General features: G+C 43.6%; 1 protein-coding gene across 3 annotated transcripts; it reads left to right on the top strand.

The window, feature by feature from the left end:
* The first annotated feature begins 719 nt into the window (after positions 1–719).
* Positions 720–20313, top strand: SEC11C (SEC11 homolog C, signal peptidase complex subunit). 3 transcript variants are annotated; one of them, XM_045021210.1, is made up of 7 exons: positions 7327–7344; positions 8201–8254; positions 11912–12021; positions 13943–14092; positions 18407–18526; positions 19548–19605; positions 20114–20313. In XM_045021210.1, exons 2-7 carry the CDS (start codon positions 8213–8215, stop codon positions 20165–20167), a joined length of 534 nt encoding a protein of 177 aa, XP_044877145.1. In that variant the 5' UTR covers positions 7327–7344; positions 8201–8212; the 3' UTR covers positions 20168–20313. The 3 variants fall into 3 exon arrangements, with proteins under 3 accessions (XP_044877146.1, XP_044877145.1, XP_044877144.1); XM_045021209.1 differs by lacking the exon at positions 7327–7344 and adding an exon at positions 7514–7624; XM_045021211.1 differs by lacking the exons at positions 7327–7344; positions 8201–8254 and adding an exon at positions 720–872.
* The last annotated feature ends 543 nt before the right edge of the window (positions 20314–20856 follow it).

Below are 20856 nucleotides of genomic sequence, written 5' to 3' on the forward strand. Positions count from 1 at the left end.
GAGGAATGTGTGTGGGGAGTTTGGGGAGGGCATGGAAGGCAGTTCTGTATGGGCTGCTGTATGGGAGGCGAACATGGATGTGTTCCACCTGCAGCACAATCAACATGTCTGTTTGGTCCTCGAGCAGCTGTATCTTCCGCTCCTGCCTGATTCTTCTCCTGGCTATGCATTCTCAGTTTTTCATTGACAGCTTCTCTCCATGCTCTCTGGTCGCTGTCAGCAGCATCAGATGGTTGCGGCACCTCCCTGAAGATGTCGTCTTCTTTACTCCTTCTGGTTCATCTCCTCAGACAGAGCTGCTCAGCCAGTGTGTAGGAGGAGACCCTCAAGGGCACATCTACAGAAGTTAAAGAAACAACAGACAGAGAAACTATTGTGAGTGCACTCACAGCTCTGATTCATACAAGTTACACATACCACTTTCTCACTTTCCCTTGGCAGGCACACAGCTCAGCTAAAGTCCTAACCATTGTGAGTTTGGCCCGGGGGGAAAGAGGGAAGATGGGAGAAAAGGTTGAGGCTGTTCAGAGGGGGATCACTACAAATGCCTAGGGACCTGTGACGAAGCATGCATGCCCCACACTGGGACTGTGGGGGTTAACCCTTCACTGTGGGATGAGGAAGCCATGCCCCCACAGCCCTACTGGGCATGCTCAAAGTGCAACACCAGTATAAGAGGGAGCAGCCTGTCTCACTCTGGATGGACCGCTGTAGGGGAAGGAGGTGTGCTGCTGGCCCCTGCTGAAGGGCTGTGGGCACTCCACAACGTGGAGGCCAGCCAGCTGACAGCAACCTTCAACCCCCAGGTGCTGGACGTGACTGAGGGAGAAGGAACCGATGGAACTAGGAAGCCACAAGATGCAGAGGAGCAGGTGGGAAGAAACCCAGGGAGACTTTACAGGGAGTTGGTTGGACAACAGGAGGCTAGCTCAGCATGTTTTAGCCGGATCCCCACTGAGCTGGTGGCAGGCAACCCTGCCACCAACAGGACCCTGGGTTGGGACCCAGTGGAGAGGGAGGGCCTGAGTCCCCCTATCCTGGCAGCCACCCCCGTGAGGTGGCAGCTCATCCTGACAGTGACTGACTCTGGCTGCTAGGCCACACAGCCCTAAGCCCGGCAGCAGCCATGGACTCTGGCCACTAAGCAGCACAGCTATTATCAAGAAGGCTTACAGCTCATAAACCAATGGGCTCTACATAATCATTGTTGTAGAAATCTAACAGCCATTCAGTTAGGCAATAATTGAGAACTGGTTCATTATAAGGAGACTAATTGGAAACAGAGGAACATATGAGAAATTATTCTTTCTTTTACGAGAAATTCTGCGGAATGAAAATCAAATGCAGCTACTCATACAATAATTGATGAAATTCGGAAACCTGAATCACTCATGAACCTCTCATTAACAATTCATCACAATATTGTGAACAGAATATGCCAAAGGAGTGTCTGGACACTGGACTAACCCCACATCTTTGCCTAATTTTTCCTTTTATTCTTCTCTTTTTTTTCTATCCGTTTTGTTTGGTGCCCTCTCTAAATTTTGTAAAAAGACTCCATATATCTTGGAAAAACAAGCTGAGGCTACAAACTATTTTGATAAAACATTCAACACAGACACTATATGTCAGCTTCTCTTCTATTGATTGTTTTCCCTGATCAATTTGCCACAAACACTATTTTTAATCTTTATTTTGTCACTTCTTCAAGTAGATGAATAACAGATTTCCTCCCAATGAAGGGAGGAAAAATCCTTTTGAAGCCTAAACAGTATGGTAAGAAAACCTGTTTCACAAGAATTGCAGACAGCCTTCACAAAGAAAGTGACTGATTTTGATTCTTTATTCCTTTACTGCTTCAAATGGTAAAGCTCTCATTAAGAGTAACATCTCCATTGTTGCCTACCCCTCTCCTTAACTCAGATCTTAAGTATGCTTCCTAAATCTGGTAATCTTGGAGTCTTGACTTTGTCCTCCCACATCTCCTTGTTTGCTCCCATGTTGCCTTTGCTTATTAACACTTGTAAAACATTGAGTGACTACTACATCTGTTTATCGGTGCAGCCTGCTCCAACCCTGTCCACCCAACATACATTGGTCTTACTGTGTGCTCCTGGAAGACTAGGGAAGGAGCAGTCTTTGTGACCCTGGGTTTTTAGGTACTACAGATCTGTTTTACATCAAGCAGATACAGTAAATACCAGTGTGAAGTCTCTGGGTTTTGGTTAATACACTAATGGTACATCTACACTAGCAATTGTAAACGTGTCCATGTGTGGGCTTATCCATTATCCATATGTAAACCCCTGAAGCATATGTCTCAAGGTGAGTAAAGGGCAAGCCCTGTACCAGTCGCTTTGTAGTTTAGATGGTGGGTAAGAGGCAGGTCCCAAGTCTCAAGTATTAATAGTCCTCCACCCCCATACCCACAATTTACTGAATCCTTTTCTCTTTGACCCTTACCCAATCTATAAAGGTCTCTGTTCCCTTGTTTTCACCAGTGGAAGCATGCTGCATTGTCCACATCAGAACAGCTTTCCACTATACTCTTTACAGATCAATACTGGTGACAATGGTTACAGCTCTGACAGCAGCCACTTGGCCTGCTGAGCATACCTCGGTAATGATCAATGTCTGGGAGGAATATTCTATCCTCCTTGATTTTTTTGGCCAGAGCAGCAGAAACATTCACCCGTACTGGGATATTTCATAGAGGCTGCAGGCGGCAGGTGTTCTGGACCAGGACCAGGACCAGATTAAGCACTTGAGGAAGGCCATTCAAGATGTTACCTCTGTAGTTATAGAACAAGAAGGGGCGGAGGGTTAGTGGGTTACAGATTATTATAATAAGCCATAAATTCAGTGTCTTTATTAAGACCATGACTTTTAGTGTCTAGCAAAGTTAAAAATTTAAGCTCCCAGGCTTGTCTTTTGAAAATGTTATGCAAGTTTCCTTTGAGGATGAGGACTGATAAGTCAGATATAGAGTGATCACTCTGTGAAAAGTGCTCACCCACAGGTGATAGGGTGTTTTTGTCTTTTATCATTTCCTGTATGAATTCATTTGAGAGTGTAGTGATAGTCAGATTTCACCCACATAGTTATTATTAAGGCATGTACTGCAGTGGATGAGTTACACATGTTGTGACAGACATGTGTCTGACCCATGTGTCACGGAGTTCCTGGGCGATGCTCTGGAACTGCTCCCCACCAAGCCAGTCAGGACTTTGGGGAGCCTCCTCTTCCTTGGAGCAGACTGTCTCCAGGGCAAGAAGCTCACACAGCTTCACCTCTTGGGTCTCTCCTTGGAGCATTCAGCATACTCTGCCCCTCCGTGCGCTTCCCACAGCGAGTCCACCCCGGCGGGGTCCTGGGGAAGTCACAGGGTCCTGCACCCCCACTTCGCAGTCAGACATGACTCTTAGCCATCCAGTAAAACAGAGGTTTATTCGATGACAGGAACACGGTCTAAAACAGAGCTTGTAGGTACAGAGAACCGGACCCCTCAGCCGAGTCCATTCTGGGCCCCAGTTAGGCAGACCCCCACGTCTGCCCTCACTCCTCGTCCCGAGCCAGCTCCCAAACTGCAAAACCCCCTCCAGCCCCTCCTTCTCTGCTGAGTTCCTTTCCCAGGCCAGGAGTTCACCTGACCTTTGTTCTCCCACACCTTTAGCATCCCCTTGCAGGGGGGGGGGGGGGCCTGGCCATTAGTTGTCAGGGAGACAGTGTGTCAGTGATCTATGCACACTGGCCTTTATCCCACCACCTAGAGACTTAAGAAATGCACAGGGGAAACTGAGGCACCCACACAGTATTCAGAGGAAACATTAAGAACAGTCCCACTTCGTCATACCATGGGTCTTGAAAGATGTCTTGTAGGAGAGTTAATCATTGTAGCAGTGGAGATATGTCTGCAGGTTTTGCATCTGTTGTTCTAGAAGGGTCTGGTGCTGTTTTGAATTGGTGTCTCCTGGTCTGTGGGGAGCTTGCTCCTGATGATGAGCTTGGAGAGGTTGGGGGTTGTTTGAGGCCAGAAGGGGTTTAGAAAAAAATTATTTCAGGATGGGGTCTCCATGGAATATGGGTTGTAGTTGTTTGATGATACCCAATATGGGTTCCAGTGTGGTGTGGTAGGTGACAACTAGAGGTGTGCAGTCAGAGGGGGTTTTATTTCTGTATTGAATCAGGTTCTCTTTGGGTATTTGGATGTTCCATTCCATGATGGAATCTTCTTCTCTGGTGGCATGTCCTTGTTTGGTGAAGGTAGTTTTAACTGGGTTAAACAGTATCCCAGACTATTTTCTTGGAGCATATTCTGAGATATCTGAGTTCCTGGCTGTAGATAACAGATTTTGTGGCATGTTTGATGTGGTTACTGGATCTACAAAGGTAGAGGTGATGATCCATGGGTTTCTTGTACGTAATTGTTTATAGGATTCCATTGCTGAAGCTAATCATGGTGTGCAGGAAGTTGAAATAGTGTGAGAGTTTCAGAGAGAGTTTAATGGCTAGGTGGTGGCTGTTGAAGTTGTGGTGAAAATCTGAGGGACTTTAAGTCATCTGTCCAAAGGATGAAAATATCAATCAATATATCTCAGGTATATCATTGGTTTTGTGGTGCATTTGTCCAGAAATTGTTCTTCGAGGTGGCCCATGAAGAGGCTGGCATATTGGGGAGCCATCCTAGGATCCGTGGCTGTTCCCATGGCTTGGACAAAGTGTGTGTTATTGAATATAAAATTGCTATGAGTGAGGATGAAATGGATGAGTTTGGTGATGTGGTTAGGGTGGATATCTGAGGGTTGTCCATTGTCCTATAAATATTTGAGGCAGACCATCATTATGAAGGATGTTGGTGTATAGGGAAGTGACATCCATGGTGGGAGGGAGGTTGTTAATGTTGTGGAGTTTGTGGAGGAAGTTTGTTGTGTCCTGAAGGAAACTGGCCCTTTGTGTGGTGAGTGGTTTGAGGATGGTTTCTGAGTCCTGATATTCCTTCACTAAGAGTGCCATGGCCAGACAAGATGGGTATGCCTGGGCTCCTTTGTTTATCTTGGGAAGTATGTAGAAGGTTGTTGCCAGCACAGAGGGCCGAGGACAGCAACAGTGGGGGTTCGTTGCCCGGTGTGCGCTGCACTAATTAACACACCAGGGTGGAGAAGCAAAACCAGGTTTATTTGAGCCCAAATAAGGTGCAAGGGAGACATAGCAATCTCAAATCCTGCACACAGATACAAACAGCTCTCTCTCTTTATACATGATTTCAGCTAAGCATTTCCATTTCCCCCCACACTCCTCCCCCTTACCCTCCTTCTTCCCCCTCCCGTCTATTTTCTATAACAAATACATCATGCAAGTAGCCATTACACTAAGCAGATTAAATCATACTTGGCAAAAACCACTTTAGCTCGTTAGTACCTCTTCTGTGAACAGTTATCTGTACTTTCCCACCGTGGGGGCTACGTTCTCATGCATATAACTTTAATTACAGCATCTGCTTTCCGCCTATCTTATTTAGTATTGGCTACATCTAGTGTCAAGCAGCCTTGCAGCTGCCAGTAGTCAGCACATAACACAAGAGGTTACAAAAGTTTAGTAAGGCTAACAAAAGCACTTTACATAAAGGTACTTTGGGTCACATAGGCCCAAAGCCATCCTCCCGAGTTACCTAGATTTATGCCTAGTGACACCAACAAGGTCCCTGTGGTGAGTTCGTGGATGGATGAGTTTATAGAGTTTCTCTTGGAGTTCTTTGGGGAAGGATTATAAGAATATCCTTAAATTCCTGGATAAATTGCAGTGTGGGGTCTTTGAGTTCTTTATAGACTCTGAGTTGCTAGTTGGCCTTCATGCACTCATCATGGTTGAGACTATGATGGAGCCCCCTTTGTCTGCTGGTTTGATATTATATGGTGATTTCAGGGACTGTATAGCTGGCCTCTTTGCAGTTGAGAGAGAAATCATGGTGCATGTGATGTTTGTTAAGGATTTCACTATCAATTTTTTTCCTTACGTAATCAATGTAATGATAAAGAGTGTGATTTTATTCACTCTGTGGTGTCAGATGAATCTTTTTTCTTGTGATTGTTGGCAGGGACATAGTAATTGTGAGTGGTATCATCATTGCTGTTAAAGAGAATTCTTTCACAACAATGATACCACCACTCACATGGAAGCTAGACAATAAAAATCATGGTCTTAATAAAGACACTAGATTCATGGCTTATTGCAAGTATCTCTAATCCACTAACCCACCTTCTTGTCCTATACCATGTGGGGGTGGGAGGGGAGGAAAGAGATGTGCAAGGACTGCATGGTGCAAGCGCAGCCCAGTGGACACTGCTATTTAACAGATTCTGATCTCATACACATGAGCACCTGAAGTGGGATCCATATGGACAAACTCTACATTTTGGGTGGTATTGTTTGTTCCATTGTCCTAGAAATTTGTGACTAAGTTGTGCGAGTGATATCACATAGAAATTGCTTATGTTTTCATTGGGATCCACTTTTCATTTTCAGTACTTTATGAAGAAAGGAGTGTTTACAGCTTTGGCTGAGAGGGTTGCAGGAAATGCATCATTCTGTCCCCTGGGCAAGACGGCCCTGTATATGCAGAGCTTGCACACAGGGCAGCAGTGTTTCTAGTGTGGGTTTGCCGTGATCAGCACAATTAGCCACCAAGTTCATGAAGACCCCAATAGTCCCACCCTTCCCTTCTCCACACAACTCCAGCCCCGCACTCCTCCATCCCCCAGTCCCAACCACGGCTGCCACGGCTGAGGTACAAAAAGGCCGGATCTCCGCCTTCTGAAGTACAGAAACCTGGGACATCCATCTGCCCTCCACCCCTCACCGCATCCGCCCTTAGGTAGCGCCTGCTCCCCCCCACACCCAAGGCACTGCCTCCCCACCCCGCCCCCTGCGTCGTCCTGCTCCGGGCACTGACCTCGCCAAGCAGGACACGGTGCCTGGCGGCTCCACCCGGTTCCCGCTGGCGGGGCTCTGTACCCGCGCGGCGGTGACTAGGCGCTATTAGGCCAAGCTCCCGCTGCTCCCAAGCCGCCTCGCCCCCCCTACAGCTCCCAGTGACCCCAGAGCCGGCCCCGTAACTCCCCTGCCACTGAGGGGTGGCGGCCTCCCCACCACCAACCCCCGCCCCGCTTCGCCCCACACCCCACAGCGCCGCCCCCGCCTCCAGCCTTTCCCGCCACATCCGCGAGCCCCGCCAATGAGCTGTGTCCACGGGGCAGCCGCTCAGACGCGGAGCTGCCCAACACGCTGCCTGATCCAAGAGGCAGGGCCGGAGCCCCTGAGCGGTCACGCTGTCGCTCCAGGCTCGCGGTAGGGTCCACTGAGACTTCGATTCCCGCTTTGCGCGCGCCTGACAACAAACGGTTGGGCAGCGCTATAGAACCTTCATAGAGGGCCTGCCTCCGCGGGTAGCGTGCGACGGTGGCATTCTGGGAGTTGTAGTCCCTCCACTCTGCTGTTCCTTGCGCGGTATTGGAGGAGGAAAAGGAGCTGGACTACAATTCCCAGGGGTCTAAGCGAGCCAGAGATGACTGTCCCACCTAGACAGCCAGCTCTAGCGGCGGGAGAGCTCCGCGGCCAGAGGGATAAGGTGGGGAGACTGCCTATAGCCGCCGCGGCCCGCGGCGTTTTGGGCCCCTTTGTCTGTGTGTCGCCCGTAAGCTCCCCCTCCACAAACCCCGCCCAGCGTCATGACGTTTCACACACACCCCGCCCAGCGTCATGACGCCGGGCCCCCCAATTCCGTCCCTCGCTTTTTTTTTGGGCGGTGTTGGCGGTTTTTCAAGCCAATCAGGCTTTTTGAGGGGCGGGTCTCCTGGCAACCCTCGGCGGGGCCTGGGGGCTTGGGTACTACGGCAGCCGTCGTGCCTCTGCTTCTGGGGGGAACTTGGCGGGGCTTAACCCTGCCCCACTCACTGGGGCTTAGCCCTGCCTGCCTCACTCGCTCCGCTCCTGGGGGCTTAGCCTTGCCCCGCCCTCTGCTCCTGGGGGCAGGGGGGACTTGAGTGACTTAGCCTCCCCCCCGGTTCGTGGGGTGCAACCCGACGGGCTCAGCCCTGCCCCAGCCCTGCAGCTGCTAGGCAGGAACGACTGGTGCCCCCCCCCGCTCTGATTTCCTGCCGCCTCCCCCATTCCCTCTTTCTTTCCCTTCTGATTGACACCGCAGAAGCAGCTGGCGATGGACGTATTCGGGGACTTGCGGCGAATGAACAAACGCCAGGTAAAGGGGGTGGGTGGGCAGGGATGCGACATGTGTCTGGGGAGGTGGTGTTTTCCGACGTGCTTGGGCCGCGTTGCATGCTCTTGGCTTCGTGGCAAGTTAAGGCTGCGGTTTGCATGCAAGTGTATGTGCTGTGCTGCTCTCGGTACTAGCACCTAACCCTGCCGTGTATGTAGCATCTGTGGTGCAGTTGCATGTGTGGTGATGTCTGCATGTTGGGCCGCTCAGTCTTGTGTTGCGCTGCATTCAGTCTAGAGGTCTAGTGTTGTGAGTGTGCACTTCATGCTCCTGTTTTGTAGTTAGCGTACCACGGAGTGTCAGACCGAGTTGTTTTGTGGGTATCTCAGACATGGTTATTTCATGTGTAGGATTCTCAGATTTTCACCCTAAAAATATAAACCCTGGAATATCTGTCCTAAGCAATAACCTTTGTTTGAGGACTGGGAGGGTTGCACCTCAATTTTTTTGGCTACTGGTGGAAGGAAAGAATGCCTACACCTCCTCTTTTTCAAAGTTACTCATCTCTGTCTCCTTCCCCTGCCACTCAGGAGCGAGCAAGTTTGAGACAAAGTTAATGGGCTCATCAGGGCCTTTGTGGATGGGGAGGGTAAAGTGGCAGTCTTGTTATTGATATGTGGTAGTCTTCCTGTCACATGTGCCCATGGCCAACTTGCTGTCAATATTACTGGTTCAATTATTTAGGTATTGAGAAGCTGTGGAGAGGGGTCCCAAAAATCAGGCCGAAGCCCTGTTTTCTTGTAAAACTGCCTGAGGCATTGGAACAGGCCCCAAAAACTAGGACATCCTTGGTTTTCAGATATACAGTCATCTTACCCATGTAGCATAACAAGATGCTCAAGTTCTCAACCAGCCAATCTACTTTGTGCTTGTTAGGGCACATTGCCAATCTGCCACATATCTTTTGCTGTTTCCTTCCTGCTTGTTCTACTTTGTAAAAGTCCATCATGCTGCTATTCTTGATACTCATATGGGATCCCTGCACATATTTACTGTGGTGAAACAGCTAATACACATGAACATCAGTGCTTTTTCTAGTATATACCTCAAAGTTCAGCTTTGTGTTTGTAGCTTCCTGTCAACAATTTCAGGCTTTTTGACTCCGAGTTCCATGCCTAGTCTTAGACCACTCCGTCTCTTGTAGTAAGCCAAAAGATATGGAGAGGTGCTCCTGGTCACTGCTGATCTCTAACTGGAGTATCCCTAAGTAAAAATTGAACTGTGAGGTATCCCCTCTCCAACCTCCACCCTCCCAAAAATAAAGTGTCCTACTAAGGCTACCAAATCAGGCTTTTTGGGGGAGATGACGACAAGATTAAACCTAAATGTCTGCAATATTTTGCAGATATGAGTTTCACATATGAGGATAACAGAGAATGATATACACAACTCCCAAATATTCTTGCTGATCAAAAGTTCCACTTGTTTACAGTACAGTGGCTCTGAATGCTGATAGGTTCACAATAAAGGGCCCAGTTTCTTGTGTATGTGTGCAAGAAGCTCTCATGAACAGTAATAGGAGTGATATAAGTGCAATCAAGGAGAGAATTAGCACTTTCTTAAGGAGCATATCTTTCTCTTTTCTGTTTCTCCACAATCCAAAACCACCTTATGATTTGTCAGTGGAAGTGTTGACAAGAGAGGTCCAGGAATGGAGTAGTAAATAGAGGTGTTGTAAGCCACAACTGAAGTGCAGGCACAGATATGGGGGAAACTTAAGCCTGATCCCACATTGTGATCTGCAGAGGTGGGCAGCTCTCCTGGGGGAATTCTGTGCCTCTGCGCACTATCAGGATTCATGTCCTGCAGAATATTTTTTATCTGCAGAAAATACATTCTGCCTGAGAGGCACTGCAGTTACACCTTTTGCCCACCAGGTGTTGGGGTATCCAGAACAAAGGGCAGCTGCTGCCAGGCAGGAGCAGCCAGCTGGGGAGAGAGGGATAGCTTCTTCTCTCTATGTTTCTCACAGAGCCCTGTCCCTGGGACCTGGTGAGGAGGGACAGGATATGGGTGGGGGGGATGGACAGTGTGGGCCACATGGGACTGCTGGGAGCTCACACAGACTGAATTCAGAAGGGTTAGTGGGGAGGACAAACTGGGGTGGGGGTGAATGGGAGTGGGGGTGCAGGGCTACATAGGGTTTGGGGGTGTCTGAGTGAGGATACAGGGACACATAGGGGTGAGGGTACAGGGACACATGGGGACAGGCACAGATGTGCCTGACTGAGTGAGAGAGGCTAGGGGTCAGCCAGGATCTGCATGGTGGAGGCTCCCCAACTCCCTAACAATTCTCTCCCTGGAACCCCCCCCCCCCCCAAAATCTGTTCCATACTTCTCCCACCCATACCCAACAGCCCTCCGGTTCACTCCCAGGCTTCTTCCCAGCAATTACTTCCAGTTTCCTCAGCTCCTCCGTTATCCCTGACTCCCACAAGTCTTTGCACTGCTTTTGAGTGGTGTGGAAAATATGTTTTTGTACTGTAGTTTAAATGAATTATTACTCAGAATTCTGTATTCATATGCCCAGTAAAGAATCTATTTGTCAAAAAACATTTCTTGAATCTTTTATGTTGTCTGTATTGTTACAGCCATATTTGTTGACAGGTATTTTGAAATAAATTACCAAAATAATTGAAACTGGCCTGATTACATTGTGTTATTTTGACAAAATATGCAGAAATTTAAAATATTGTGTGCAGAATTTCTGACTTTGACCTCACTGGGGCTCCGTGTGGCTTCAGAATTCCACCTGTGCAGGTCACAGTGCAGAACTGAGGCTTTAATCACAAGGTCAGAGATTGTGTTGCAGTGCAGTATAATGTAGCACAACATTTGCAGCTGTAGACAAGGGGTAGGGGTTAAATGGTTTTAAGTCACCATCTTGCCCTCCTGATTCTTTATTGTCCCTGAGGTTGTCTGAGTTACAGGAGCCTCCCCAGGCTGCTCTAAAGACCACTTTGCTGCTCAAATTTCCACTGTGCTGCAGGCCCTTCTCTGACATGCCCCTCTACTCCAGGACTTGCAAGGGGTCCTCAGGAAGCTACATTGCTGTGGTCTATCACCTTGCCTGTGCCCAGGGAATCCTCCCCCAGTTGGTTATGGGTTTTTTAGGGCTCCTTTATGCTGCTCTGGCCTTTTCATGGCATAAAGAGACTAGAGTAGGGGTGAGGATGTCATCCCGGGGTGCAATCCTGGCTCCATGGAAGTCAGCGATTGACTTCCATGGGGCCAAGATTTCACCCTAGTCTACTTTAGTATGCTTGTGTCAAGACCATTGTACCATTATCATGACTGTTAATGCACAACTTTTTTTTTTTTTTTTAAGAAAAGCATACCAGTTTTGTTTTCTGGTTTCAGAGGTGTTCCAAATACCGGAATATGCATTTATGTTGTGTACCTAAAACATCCATGTTTCATACATCACATAGTTTTGTTTTGCAAAATAAAATAGGTTGAGTTGGTTAAACTTTCATAGTGTCCAGGTGTGACTCTGGTGAAGGAAATCCACATTAAAATAGTGAGGTTAATGAAAACCTGTTTGTAGCAGGGATTTCTGCTTTTGTACCTCTAGTCTGTACTTGTTAACTGGACAATTTTATTTTTTGGGGGGATCTTGGTTTGTTTGTGTCTTTGCAGCTATATTACCAAGTATTAAATTTTGCCATGATTGTGTCTTCTGCGCTTATGATATGGAAAGGTCTGATTGTCATCACGGGAAGTGAAAGCCCTATTGTTGTGGTACTCAGGTATGTCTGTTTAAATCACTACTTGTTTTGTTATAACAATAGAACCTAACTTTTTTCTGGTGCAAATATATCTCAAATTATTTGTTATCCAATAGTAAAATATTATCACATAGGTAAATAAGCACCCAGACCAACATTTTCAAACTGGGGTGCCTAAAGTTAGGCGCTTCAATCCATATTTGGATATCTAAATAAAACATGGCCTGATTTTTAGAGCTGCCAGGTGCTTGCAGTCAGTGACAGCTCTGGATGCTTAGCACCTTTGAAAGTCCAGATGTGTTCGTTATATGCCTGAATATAGAAAAGGTGCCTAACTTTATTATTATGTTCCCAGAATGCCTAGGAAGCCTAGTCATGGAGCAGAACCCCAATGTAGAGACCAGGTGTGAAATTGTTAGTTCCAGTGGAGAATTGCCTTATGAAGCTAATTAAATTATGGCATATTTTGCCTGCAAAAAAGATCTTTCAAGATAATATATATTAGCTATAAATATTCAGAGTTGTCAACTGCCTCTCTACGTTTTTCACCATCAAAATGGCATCTTTCTCACTCAGATTTTTTATGATCACATTATATTGATATTAGAGTGGGCAGTAATTGTGGCAAAACTCCCTTTCTGGACAACTATTTATAAATGTCCGTGCTGCTTCTACCTCTCTCAGTAATGACTACATTTAATGTAATACTTTATTGTATAAGGGTCCCATCCTGCAAACCTATTAGGTTTGGTCAAATGTGTAAAGTTAAGCACACAAGGATTGGGCCCTATGAAATTGCATCAGTAAGGATAATATGTAATAGTAGAATTAGGGAATATTTTAGGCTTTAGATACAGCCAAAGTTCTGTGTTAGCTGTTAGCAAATCCTTAAATAACACTTTTTTTTGTATATCTGTTTTAAGATCCATTTTAGATTAAGCTATTTTGCAAAGGATGGTAAGTTTACTGGAGAAATTTTTCTCCATGATCAGATCCTGTACAACTTTATTGTACATAAATATCTTCTTACCTTTTCACCAACCGACATGGTGATCTTGTGGTGATCATGAGCAGTGGAGCAATACAGCTGTAAAGCACCATATTAATTTCTGAACCATGTAAATATATGTTGGAATCCTTCATTGCTTCTGGGGTGCCCACCCAAAACATTCAAGAGGTAACCCTGCTTTTGTAGCACTGCAGTCAAAACAAACTAATCTCAAATTTTAAAACAAAATGTTTTCATAACAAGCCAGTGTAAATTTTAGAGTTACACTGGCAAATGTATGTTTCTACCTTGTTCAAGAGATTGGAAATGGGATCTGTAGCCTTTATCTCCTGTAGCTTGCTGCCACTGAGTCAAAAACTGTCTGGCTTTGAAAAATGGCTGTAAACTTTTCTGATGTGTAATTATGCAATTGAAGATTATTAATCAGCTATTCTGCTTCCATAAGCATGAGATTTACCTGCAGGAATTATCCCTTTCTATGTACAGCTTTGCTTCGTAATATATTATGGTTTTTTTTTTGGCCTGTCATTGAAACAAGGTATTGGCCACTAATTTGCTGGTGGCATGTTAATCAGATTTGATGGACCAAAAGTCTGATCCACTATGGTAAAACCTTTGTTCTTCATTATAGCAGACAGTACTAAATATTTTCCATAGAACCTATTTAATGAAATCAATCTGTTAGCTTGTTCTTTGAAACTGGGGTTTCATTTTTCACAGGATCAGTCACTTGGATCTTTCAAAGGCAGGTCACATTTAAATAGGTTTTTATAGTTTTTAAAAGTAGTGGTGTTAATGAAAGGGCAAAACTCAAGTATCCGTTAAAATCACAGATTTGTGTATATGTATTAAATACTGTTTTTACTTTTTTTTTTAGTTCATCTTGCATACATCATTATACCGCCAGTATAATGTTTCTCTGTTTGTTTGTAGTGGCAGCATGGAACCAGCATTTCATAGAGGAGACCTGTTGTTCTTAACAAATTTCCAAGAAGACCCTATTAGAGCTGGTGAAATAGTTGTTTTTAAAGTTGAAGGCAGAGATATTCCAATAGTTCACAGAGTAATCAAAATCCATGAAAAGTAATTACACTTTTTTATTATTTTTAAGTATGCTTTTGCGTTGCTGTGTTTTCAGCTATGTTCTAATTTAATACTGTCTCCTGAAAATGGCAAATATGGTATACTGGAAGAGAAACCTTATTTCCAATATTTAAAGAAACATTTTTTGGCTCTAATCTTGCAATAGGCTCCTTTTAGGCAGACCCCTGTACCTGAGTGAAGCTCCACTGACTTCAGTGTAGGTACGTGTACACACCCAAAGATTATTCTGATAACAAAGGCCCTGATCCTTGAAGTTCTGGGTCTCTGTGTGGGGTTAGGGGCCCACCTGCATAGTGATTGTTGCAGAATTGGGGCTTTTGTTACTAGGAGAGTGACTTTTCCCGCATTAGCCGTCAGAAGTCTAAATCTTTAAAAACGGTAGAGTGAAGGCAGCAGTATAAAGAATTCATTTACAATTCTGTCAAATCCATCCCCATTGATAAATGGAGTTTGTCAGAATGCAGATTTGACCCAAAATAAATGAAGAAAGTTTTATTCTTTCTTCCTATTGTACAATAATAGACAATCCCCAAGATGATTCATTATTAAAAACAATAATAGAGCTACTGACAGATGTATGTGTTTTACCTTTAAATGTTATCTGACACATTTAAAGGGAGTAACTGAAGAGTGATGTGTAAAAAAGCAGACACCCATATTCTTGTATATTATGGACAACTTCTTCCAAAAAGAATGTAAGTGGTTTATATCATAACTCCATAACAGCAGAAATCTTCCACTGATGCTGCAGGTGTTAATCCAGTTGTCCGTCTGTGAGTTGATACAAGGTGAACTAAAGATGTTGGTGGTTCTTCCTCCACGTCATATCTTTTTTTAATAGATATTCATGTATCCAAGTACCTTCTTTAATTTGAATAACTGCCTAAAATTCAGCATGACCTACTGGAAGGCACCGTGGTAGTGGAAAGAATAAGAAAAGGTTTTCTGTAAGGCAAAACAAGCCACAGCACCATCACCTTTATCCTGCCCCCATTCCAGATGTGGGTGATGCTAGCTGGAAAGGGGGTGGGGCAATGGAGGCGCTGATTCCACACATCCCTAAGCACAAGTAGGCTATGTCTACACTACAGACCTTACAGGGGCACAGCTGTAGCTGTCCTGTGCAGCTACTCTATGCTGGCAGGAGAGAGCTCTCTGGCTGGCATAATTAAACCACCCCTAACGAGCGGCCGTAGCTATGTGGGCAGGAGAGCATCTCCTGCCAACATAGCGTTTTCCACACTGGTGCTTTTGTCAGCAAAACTTTTCTGTTGAGGATGTGGTTTTTTCCATACTTCTGACTGACAAAAGTTTTACCAACAAAAGTGCTAGTGTAGACATAGCCTGAGATAGCAAGGTTTCTGTGGAAGTATGAAAGCTGTGCTGCATGCCTAGCTGCTGCAGGACAGCTGATGTTGCCTGTACCTGTAAGGGTCACTTTTCCCTAGGTCTAAGGAGCTGCAAACTGACTGCTTAATCCACTACCTCAAAGTGAAGCAGGTCTTTAATACACAGCAGGGCTCAAGTGCCAGCGTGCCTTGTGCTTCTAACAAAAATGAAAAGGCTTTCTCCTTGTCTCAGATGTGGGAGGATTTGTGCCTGTACAACGGAGGTGACAGTTTGGTAGGATTGTGATGTGGGGTTGGCAACACATCTTCCCTGGAGGAGGTTTTAATGACTGGGAGGAAGCAATGCACAGGCAGAGATTGAGGTTTACCCCCTTTACGCTAAGGTATGATCTGTTTCTCAGTGCAGCCGGGTGGTTTTCAGCTCGTAGTTTGGTGCTGGGGCAGGTCAGATTTCAATTCTCCAGAGAAGAGGTTGAAAGAATTAGGCTTGTTAGTCTAGAAAAGAGAGAGCTGAAGTCTTCAAATATGTAAAAGGTTGTTGTAAAGAGGATGGTAAATTGTTCTCCATGTCCACTGAAGATGGGACAAGAAGGAATCGGCTTAGTTTGCAGCAAGGGAAATTTAGGTTAGATATTAGGAAAAGCTTTTTATAAGCTTTTGTATAGGTTAAGCTCTGGCATAGGTTCTGAAATACCCATCACTGGAAATTTTAAGAACAGGTTGGACAAACACCTGTTAGGGATGTTCTAGGTTTAATTGGTCCTCCCTCATTGCAGGGGGCTGGACTAGATGACCTCTTATGATCTTTTCCAGTCCTACATTTCTATGATAGACAGTTTTCTGGAAGACCACAGAGTTCACCAGATAAAGCAGTATATTTTCTTTTATTTTCAATCTTAATATCTCTATAAATCCATGTAGAAGCAGGTTGAGCAATTACATGCCATTGTGAATGTTGTAAAGTTAATCACTTTACATTTGTTTTAATCCTGATCCAAAGTGCTTTATATACACTTCAACTATACATGATATCACTTCACCCACTGCTGAAATGAAGCCATCTCTAGGGTGAAACATGGCAACTGTTTAACAGCAGACAGCAAATATGCAACATTCAGGACAAAGCGAAAAATATCTTTTCCATTTGAAACTGCAGGTAACATTTAGATAGGCAGAATATAGTGATCCACCATAGAATTTGGCCATGTCACTGGGCTTAAGACTCCTCTTACAAAAAGAATCAAGGGCTTTTTGCCAGCAAGTGGTCAGGACTTCAGTTTTGCGTCTTGTCTGAAAGTTGGTATCCGTAGCAGTATGGTCCTCCATAATACTGTGCTTGGCATTGATTCAGTTCTATCTGGGAGGGAAGAGTGCCACCTACTGAATCACCAATTTAACTTCCGTAGCACCTGGGTGTTCCTTAAAGGTCTTGCATCTGAGTAGTTTTCAGAGTAGCAGCCGTGTTAGTCTGTATCCGCAAAAAGAACAGGAGACCTTGTGGCACCTTAGAGACTAACATATTTATTACAGCATAAGCTTTCGTGGGCTACAGCTCACTTCTTCGGATGCATTCTCCATTCTATGCATCTGAGTAGCGTCTCCATGAAATGCAGTAAAAGCCCCTTGTAGCTCGATAGTGCTTCACATGCTTTTTTTTAAACAAAACATAATTGCAATATATCAGTCTTCTATCATTTGCAAAATGATACAGATCTAACATAACTGTGATTCAACCTGGATGGAAAGAATTGTGGCACTTAGCAGTTAACTTTTATGTGTCTCTGTGTTTCCAGTGCAGTCCTGCTATTTTATTAACCGTGTTTTGATTTTTATGTAGCTGTACCCTTTCTCCAGATTTAAAAGCGCATCAATATTTCTTTTAATCAAAAAAGAATATGATAGAGCAATTTTATCTTTGAAATAGCATATAATATCTGTGTTAATCATGGTGGTGAGTTGAACAAGAGCATGGAAGTTAAAGATGGAAATTACCTAGTGCGTTAGTCTATCAAGCCTATGCTACTACCAAGAGGCAGGATACAAGTTCTGACCCTCCCTTCAAAGGAACACATGATTAAACTTTTATTAAGTTCATTGGGAGTAAGATCAATCCTCTAATCCCCTGATAGACAATATATCTGATACTTCACTGGATGTTGTTGCATTCTTCATCCTTCTCACAGACACACACATGCACACACGCACACACACACACACCATAGACCTTTTCAAAATCAATAGTTCATTTTTCTTGATAGGGCCACTTTCAGTATTTTAGAACTGTATACTTTACTGTAAATATGTAGGGCTTTACATGCATATAACTGCTGTTGATGCTAATAGAAGTTACATAGAGTCATAGACGACTAGGGTTGGAAGAGACCTCAGGAGGTCATTTAGTCCACCCTCCTGCTCAAAGCAGGACCAACCCTAGCTAAATCATCCCAGCCAGGGCTTTGTCAGTTCAGGCCTTAAAAACCTCTCAGGATGGAGATTCCACCACCTCCCTAGGTAACCTATTCCAGTGCTTCACCACCCTCCTAGTGAAATAGCTTTTCCTAATATCCAACCTAGACCTCCCTCACTGCAACTTGAGACCATCGCTTCTTGTTCTGTCATCTGCCACCACTGAGAACAGCCTATCTTCATCCTCTTTGGAACCCCCCTTCAGGTAGTTGAAGGCTGCTATCAAATACCTACTTGTATCTGGTGGAAAACATCTCTCTAATGTTGAATGGTTGATGTAAAAACTTTGTTATATTTACTAAATCTGTCAGTGAAAACCATAAATGCCTTGATATTTATTAAACAAGTAGGACTGGGTGTACAGATTGGTATCTAATCTTATAGTATTTTACTTTTCATCTTCAATGTGCTTTGCAAATATTAATTAATGAGGTTGTAAATGAAGTGGAAATTAATTTGTCACCCTGTTGCCTTCCAGAGAAAATGGAAACATCAAATTTCTGACTAAGGGTGATAATAATGAAGTTGATGATAGAGGCTTGTACAAAGAAGGTCAGAACTGGCTAGAAAAGAAGGATGTTGTTGGAAGAGCGAGAGGGTAAGCAGTACTTTTCTGTTTTTCCTGCCTCAGTAATGCAGAAAGTACATGCTAGAAAGTATTTTGAGTTCTAGGTTGGGATCAATGTTGGTAGAAGCACAGGAATTAATACTATATCAAATCCTCTGATCATAAAGAGACAAACCCATCTCGAGAATTAGTTATCTTTCAGGTGAATCACATTAGCTCTTTGTCAGAATACTAACTGCCTGAGAACTTCTCTAAAGACCCTCAAAATATTCAGTCAAAAATATGGATTGTTAAGGTCTGTGGTTATTTCACTATTCTTATTTGGAACCTTCCTTAAAGCTACATAAGGACTTCACCTAAAGTCCACTGAAGTCAATGGGAGATCTTCCATTTGAGTTCAGTGGACTTTGGATCAGTCACTTAGTGTCTGCCACACCAAGAGTCCTGGCTGTGTTTTGGGCCATCAAGAAAACTCTTGGTGGAAGTAGTTTTCTCATGTCAAGTGTCACCCGCTCTCCTGAATAAGGCAGATCAATTCAGAACAGCCAGAAATTGGCTTGCCATTGCCACAGAGTTGTTTTTCCTGGTGTTATAGATAATACCTCTTTTGAGGAAATCCTTTGGTATTGCTGGAGCTTTTCAGTCATTATCTCCGCATTCAAAATCAACTGTTCTTAAGCCCTAATATGAAAAGAGAACTACTAGAACTTAAGTTACATCACTCACCAATGGTAGGCTATGTTGCTTTTGCAGCTGTATAAGAAGGTGGGCGTGTAAACCTTGTCAATCTTATTTCTTTTTTTTACTACCTTACCAAGTTTTAGTAATGTGCGGAAGGATGAAGCCTTTATTAGAGAGAGAGAGAGAGAGAGAGAGGTCTACGTTACACTTTCTTAGGTTGTATTTCAAATACATGCTCTTTGGAGTAATACTAATTTAAAGCTCTTGCTGTATGGAACATACATTTCAATTCGTATATTTTGGAAAATATTTAGGTATCTCTAACTCTGAAATTATTTCACACTTGTCTGCTTTAACTTTTGTCCATTAGCTTTTTGCCTTATGTTGGGATGGTTACCATAATAATGAACGACTACCCAAAATTTAAGGTAAGTCAACATTATTTTGAACATTAACTTGTTAGGACTTGTAATTTGGTATTTACATGATAAAGGAGCAATTTCTACACCTAAGTGAAATACATCGTTAACTGGTAATAGATTGATATATGAATTTGGTTACCACAGGGAAAATTAGCCATATGGCATATTTTCATGTAGACTTTTTTTGTTTTCAGTCAATTAAGTAACATTTAATGAATTAGCCTGTCGGCTCACATTTATGTGTAATTAAGCATGCAATTACAATGCATAGTTAGTGTTAAGATCTAAGATTTGAATTTATAATTTTGATAATTATAAAAATAAGAATAAACTATTCATCAGCTGAATCTCTTTTTCATGTGCCAATAGCATCTCAAATATGTCTAATTCTTACAGTTGTAAGCCAATCCGAGAGTTGTTAATGCTGAACAGAGACTTACTCTGAAATAACATCTAATGGTATCAAATCTTTTAGAAGGCAGAACTGTAATAATTCTTTGTGTTTTCTTCACAGTATGCTCTTTTGGCAGTAATGGGAGCATATGTATTACTGAAACGTGAATCCTAAAACAAGAAGAAAAAGGCCTTGCCCAAGATTGAAGTTAAAACTATTGAAAAAACTAATATATTTCAAATATTCCAATTTCTTTATCAGGTTACGCAAAAACATGCAAACTTATTTGTTTCGTCCAAATAAATTGAGTAATGAGTAAACTTGTTGGCTGTTTAATTATATATTGTACTTATTTTATATGATCTTAGGCAGTTATTTATAAACTGAGGAGACTGGCTAACTTAACTGTAAAACTGGCCGATTAAGGAATTCAGTGGTGGTAAAAATTCTTTTGTCCGAATTTATCTAAATTATAGGCTTTATTTACAGAACTTAACTTAAAAACAATGGTTAAATGTCTAACCTAGCAACTTAATATAGTTGTGTCCTAAGCAGTATTGAAAAGGGAAAAGATTTTACTTTGACCTCTTTGCTAGCAATTCTTAACATTCCTGGTTTATGGGAGGAAAAGTGTAGTTGTCTAAAGGACTGAAAGCCAGGAGCTTATGTGTCTATTCCTGGCTCTAAAATAGACTCTCATTGTGGCCTTGAACAAGACACTTATGGTCTGATTTTCAGAGGTACTAAACATCCATCTATCTGAAAATCAGGCCATTAATCTCTGTCTGCTTCAATGTTCCTATTTGTAAAATGGAGCTAATACTTTCGAGCCTCACAAGGGCCTTTTGAGGATTTATTAATAT

The sequence above is a fragment of the Mauremys mutica genome, chromosome 6 (genome assembly GCF_020497125.1).
Source record: "Mauremys mutica isolate MM-2020 ecotype Southern chromosome 6, ASM2049712v1, whole genome shotgun sequence".
NCBI lineage: Eukaryota > Metazoa > Chordata > Testudines > Geoemydidae > Mauremys > Mauremys mutica.

Excerpts from the sequence above, each read along its gene's own strand:
- SEC11C (XM_045021209.1), top strand. The coding sequence starts at position 7,562 with ATGACTGTCCCACCTAGACAGCCAGCTCTAGCGGCGGGAGAGCTCCGC. Across the intron at positions 12,022-13,942 it reads CCTATTGTTGTGGTACTCAG|TGGCAGCATGGAACCAGCAT; the intron begins GTATGTCTGTTT and ends GTTTGTTTGTAG. Across the intron at positions 14,093-18,406 it reads GTAATCAAAATCCATGAAAA|AGAAAATGGAAACATCAAAT; the intron begins GTAATTACACTT and ends GTTGCCTTCCAG.